Below are 5,638 nucleotides of genomic sequence, written 5' to 3' on the forward strand. Positions count from 1 at the left end.
GATGCAATTTTTCAATACGTGCCAAGAGCACATCCGGTGTTTCAAATCTGGAAGAATAGATTTCAAAGCTTTACGAATAGCTAGGTCACCATCAGTAATGACTAATTTAGGGTGTTCACCACACATTGCGTCAATAAATGATTTCAATGCCCACTTATAAGAATCGTCACACTCACTTATGATCAAAGCAAAACCAAAAACTATAGTCTGTAGGTGGTTGTTGATTCCAGCAAACACAACGATCGGCATCTGGTACTGATTGCTTCTGTACATTGAATCAAACAACAACGCATCACCAAAGCTACAGTAATCCAGGCGGGAGGTGGAATCCACCCAAAATAGCCCAACCAATTGCCCACTCGCATTTAACTCATAGTTATAATGAAATAAAGGATCTAACTTCACCTTGTCCTCCAAGTTAGCAAGCAGTGTGTTGGCGTCACCATCAATACAGCGACTTCTCCTCTTTTTTCCCATTTTGTTATACAAGTCTTTTTTCGTAAAACCAACATTAAGGAAACCTCCAGCTATATGTGCAAAGACACCCATCACTTGGCATTTACGAACACCGGCATCATTTAGGCACGTAGCAAATTTCAACACTTCTCGACTCACATTTCTATATGACCGAAGAAACATTGAACTCAGATGCGGTACAAGTGGATGTGTGTGTTCCCCAATAAACTCTTTCAAACCCACAACTTTGCTTCAGAATAAAAAACAACAACAATGCGGGCTTTACAATTGAACCTAGTGACCTGTCTGGGTGTTCTTTGGGTATCATCGATTGGAGTTTATCTGCACGTCGTTCACCTTCGGCTGAACACACAAATCTCCACTTAGAAGCAACTCCATTTGAATGAATTCTATAAACATCCTTACGAACACTGAAGCCGACTGATTTGGCATACCCATTCTAAATAGTGTAGGCCTCGTCCGAGGTCTTGAACTGCATAGATAAAAATGTTGTTTTATCTTCTATATAAGCCATATATGTATTTGACTCTTCAGCATCGCTATCACTACTGTCAATATTTTCATTCTCCATCAGGGAAACAATTGATTCCACATCCACAGAATCACTTTCATCATACGCAAAACTTTTGAAATATAGACTTCTAAGAAACTCTTCGTCATTATCAAGCCTTATTTCATTCATCATAAGAGTGCCTACCTAAATAAATAATTTTTTTTTTTTAGTACAAACGACCTAAATATGAAAAAATTCTAATGTACCTTAAAGAGAAAAGGAAATATTAAATCGACTTCAGTGATTGGATGATAAACTAACTTTAATGTTGGAACGTATTCAAGCCGTGTAGTATTGTTGGTTCCTGTCACTCTTTTTTGTTCTACTTCCTTGCTGTAAACTTTAGAGAGTGGAAGAAGTAAATGATTGGGTTGATTGACCATGAATTTAAGAAGAGGTGAAAGGGGTGAAGATTTGGGCGCGCAATCTAATAGAGAAGAATAGAAAATATGAGAAATTGGGGACGAATAGAAAATATGTGAAATGCCAACGCTATCCCTAGGTGGGCACTTCGGCTACCGGTTACGGGTTGGAAAATATGTGGTCAGGAATCGTGCATAGCCATACATCACGCGCACTGAAGAAGCCCTCCTCAAATTTTTATAATAAAAGATTTTTGTAAAAAAAAAAAAAAAAAAAAAACTCATAAATGTCGAGGTTTTGCAATAATCTTTTGCCAATGTTAACAAATATCAAATGAACTGATTTTTCATAGAGATGATATTTATGGTCAGTAGATCATATTTACCAAAAACTATATTTTAATTTATTTTGTAGATAAAATTTGGGTTGTTTGAGATTTTGTACTTATGCCCCATTGCTTTGGATAATGGATAGTTGTTCTAGTAGTTTCGATTCGATTTCATAGATTTCACAATAGAGGATGATATTTGCGTTTTGTGTTTTGCCTATGGGCACGGGGCCACAAATAGCAGTTTCTCATTGGTCCAAATACTTTGTAGGCTAGGTAAACAATTTTTTTGGGCAGCTTTTCCACCAGTGAGAACATGAAGTCTTGTGGACAGCAAATAGTTGTACGTCCACAAAATTATTTTATTTCGGGTTATTTTGCAACGATAGGGCTTTATCATAGACTCCTAGTACAAGAAAGGAACATTGATAAGGATGGGGATCATAACCCAAACTCCCAAAGCACGTCAGCTGCAGCCATTGACTCGTAAGTCGTGTTTACTTTGGAACTTAGTCAAGTCCTCATTCAATGGCCAACTTCTTCTAGGCTTGTATCTCCAGTCCTTAGCTGTGATCCTTTCACATTGTTTCCACAAAAATCCCCCAAAAGACACGTTTATCTTGTTGGCACTATAAAACCCACACCAATCTGCTAAAAAAAGCAAACCAATTTTTTCAAAAAATGAGGTCCTCCAAACTCATTGTTCCTCTCCTCTTCTTCTTTCTCTACACTTGCACTGCTCAAACAACAAGCTTCAAGTGCAGCTCAAACTCCACGTGTCAAGCTCTCATCGACTATGTCCCCATCAACTCAACAACCTACTCAGACATCAAAAACTTATTCGGTGTCAAAAACTTACGTTTTCTACTCGGTGCAAACTCACTCCCTCTCTCTACACCACAAAACCAAACTATCCCCGCGAAACAGCCGATTAAAATCCCATTCCCATGTATTTGTAAAAACGGGACGGGCATCTCTAATAACCGTCCAATTTACAAAGTGAAACCAGGCGACGGTCTAGATTTCATAGCCCGAACAATTTTCTCGAATTTATTAACGTATCAGCAAATCGCAACCGTTAATAATATTTCCAACCCGAATTTAATTGAAGTGGGACAAGAATTGGTGATCCCATTACCGTGTAGTTGTGATGACGTGGATGGAATGAAAGTTGTGCATTATGGACACGTGGTCCCTATGGGAAGTACCGTGCAACAAATTGCGAATGATTATGGGACTAATGAAAGTGTTTTGTTGAGTTTAAATGGGTTAGCTGATGCTAATGATCTTAAAGCTGGTGCTGTTCTTGATGTCCCTCTTAAAGGTTTGGTTTTTCTATCCCCCTTTATTTAATTAATAGTCTAGCTGTCTAGGTGTAGCCTTAATTTAATGTCACATGTTACATTAAATAATTTTGTTTGACAAGGTTGTATTTGACACTATCGGGCACTATGGTTGTATGGTCTAATCATGGAATTTCATGACTCTCGCAATAATAATTAGAATGGACCACAGTCCATACATTTATGGACCCCCACCACGTTTTTACATTATAAATTTATCATATATATGCAATTAGCTCACTAAGGATGATTAACTTCATGCCTAATGACAGTAGTTTACTATATAATAATATAATAATGGTACCGTATATATAGTTTATTAATGAAAACATTTTTAGTAGTTGTTTACTATTTCGATATCTGAAACTCCAGGTTGTTTAGAAAACTAGAAAAGTTGTTATTGTCGATAGTGGTATGTCTGTGTCTCATTTGATTATTCTGGGCGGTGTAAACACGTCATTTGTTCCAAGTTAATGTATGGCTAGTTTCATTTCATTTTTGTTTATATAATATTGTAATGATTTTAATGCTGTAACCATCGAAAAAATTCTTCCTAAAAGTTTACCTCACTTTGAATTAATAAAGGCATATGTGATATATTGACATTTGAATATTGGAGCTTTGGGAACAATTCTAAATAGTTGATATTTGCAAGCATAGATATTTCTCTTCAGGGAGTAATGGAGTATTAGCGACTTTATTTTTGATCGATAAGCAGGGGTAGTGACTGGCAAGTTGATATTGTGTAGTATTGTGTATTAAGAAATGGAGTCCAAAGTCTAGACACAGAGTGTGCAAGACAATACATATATGGTCATTTATCGAAAAGTTTAGATGTATATGGTTTTTAATTAATGTAATGAAATTGTTAAGAAAGGACAAAGTAGGACAGAGTGGTGTTCATCAATGCATGATTGATCATTTGTTAGTTTTCTTTGGTTTATCTTTTTGTTGGATGTTTGCGATCAGCTTGTACATCGATGATAAGCAACAATTCATTGGATTACCCCTTACTTGTCCCAAATGGCACCTACACCTTTACAGCCAACAATTGTGTTCGATGCAAGTGTGATGCCTCGAACAACATGACGTAAGTGTACTTGTGTTACTGTTGACATTTATCTCAGGTGATAAATGGTCGAATTTTAGCATAATATTATACTGCTTCTTGTCTTCTTACTTGTCTGTGTGATCAGATTGCAATGTGAACCATCTCCAAAGGAAGTCAAAATAACCAAGTGGATCCAATGCCCTTCAATGCAGTGTGAAAGTCCAGTCACTTTATCTCTTGGAAACACTTCGTCTTCCAGTGGTTGTGTACAGGCCTGTGCCTATGCTGGATACTACAATCAGACTATCTTGACAACTCCCATGACAGTTTCTGGTTGTCAAAGTAAGTCTTCAATAATACCAATTTTTATCATCTTTATATACTTTGATGGTTTATTATTCAAGCTTCAATTACACGACTATGAAAAGCAAGATAGCTCGCAGGTTGCTTTTACACTAAGAGTTGCGTAGTGGAGCTCTGCTCAACTGTATGAAAGTCATTGGTTATTGTAAATGAAACCATATACACTGTCCCAGATGCTATGTACAACGTTATCTCCTTGGTTTCATGAAGACAAATATAGGGCTCTCCTGTTACTTCGACGAGGTTGATTTTAGCATTTATTTATCTAATGCACCTTGAAACAAACTCCATAGAAATATTGTACCCTCACTTGTTTAAATGAACTAATCCCCTCGAAATCTGCTGGACTTGGACTTCACATACTTACTATAAAAAATCGCTAGATCTATTACATTTCAATGAGGTCTCTTATTACAACTTGCACTATTTAGAAATATTATAGCTTACAGTATTGACTGGATCATCGGAACATTTTTTTTTTCTTTGAAAATTAAACAGCCAGTGGGGCAGGACAACCATCTGGCAATGATGCATCGAAGATCAGTTTGCGAGGGTGGTGTTGGACTCTGCTTTTTGTCTCACTTCAATTGGGTAGCCTACTTTGGTAGGTTGCTTTGTGTACCTCTTTGATGACTGCACATTCACATCCTTGTATAAACTATGAAGAGAAAAACTATGAGCATAGTGTTACCAATGATGTTGGACGCTCTTTGCACGTGTTAACACACATTGTGATTTTGGCACGAGAGATTGTTATCATTTCAGGCCATTGTAGGTTAGGACACAAATGTAAGTTGGGAATGACCATAATATTTGAATGTTTAGTATGTTTTGCAAGTGTTGCTTATTGATGATGTTGGTTATTTTGTATTTGTGAGTGGAGTCACAAAATTCATTGCAAGTTTGGGAGGATATATTAATTATTGTCAAATTTAGACCATCTCAGGTTACGTTAATATATACACATTCAAGCAACCCGAGTCATTCAAATGTTTATTATAATTTGTAAGAGTTCGGCTATATTGATACCTTTGTTCAGGTGCGCCGAATCGTAGAACACACTGACTGTAGGAGAGATTGCTACATTTTAGTCCATTACGAGTAAAAAAGAAATGTACTGGTAAGAGACCTCAACGTTCAAATGTTTATCAGGTTTTGCA

General features: G+C 36.8%; 1 protein-coding gene across 2 annotated transcripts; it reads left to right on the forward strand.

The window, feature by feature from the left end:
* Positions 1 to 2,011: 2,011 nt before the first annotated feature.
* On the forward strand, positions 2,012 to 5,315 carry LOC147503067 (lysM domain-containing GPI-anchored protein 2-like). Of its 2 annotated transcripts, none has more exons than XM_086607898.1 (4): positions 2,012 to 3,045; positions 4,034 to 4,154; positions 4,261 to 4,457; positions 4,559 to 5,315. In XM_086607898.1, exons 1-4 carry the CDS (start codon positions 2,403 to 2,405, stop codon positions 4,606 to 4,608), a joined length of 1,011 nt encoding a protein of 336 aa, XP_086464024.1. In that variant the 5' UTR covers positions 2,012 to 2,402; the 3' UTR covers positions 4,609 to 5,315. The 2 variants fall into 2 exon arrangements, with proteins under 2 accessions (XP_086464024.1, XP_086464023.1); XM_086607897.1 differs by having other exon boundaries at positions 4,977 to 5,315.
* Positions 5,316 to 5,638: the final 323 nt, after the last annotated feature.

Source organism: Coptis chinensis, chromosome 4 (genome assembly GCF_015680905.1).
Source record: "Coptis chinensis isolate HL-2020 chromosome 4, ASM1568090v1, whole genome shotgun sequence".
NCBI lineage: Eukaryota > Viridiplantae > Streptophyta > Magnoliopsida > Ranunculales > Ranunculaceae > Coptis > Coptis chinensis.

Excerpts from the sequence above, each read along its gene's own strand:
- LOC147503067 (XM_086607897.1), top strand. The coding sequence starts at position 2,403 with ATGAGGTCCTCCAAACTCATTGTTCCTCTCCTCTTCTTCTTTCTCTAC. Across the intron at positions 4,155-4,260 it reads GATGCCTCGAACAACATGAC|ATTGCAATGTGAACCATCTC; the intron begins GTAAGTGTACTT and ends CTGTGTGATCAG. Across the intron at positions 4,458-4,976 it reads GACAGTTTCTGGTTGTCAAA|CCAGTGGGGCAGGACAACCA; the intron begins GTAAGTCTTCAA and ends AAAATTAAACAG.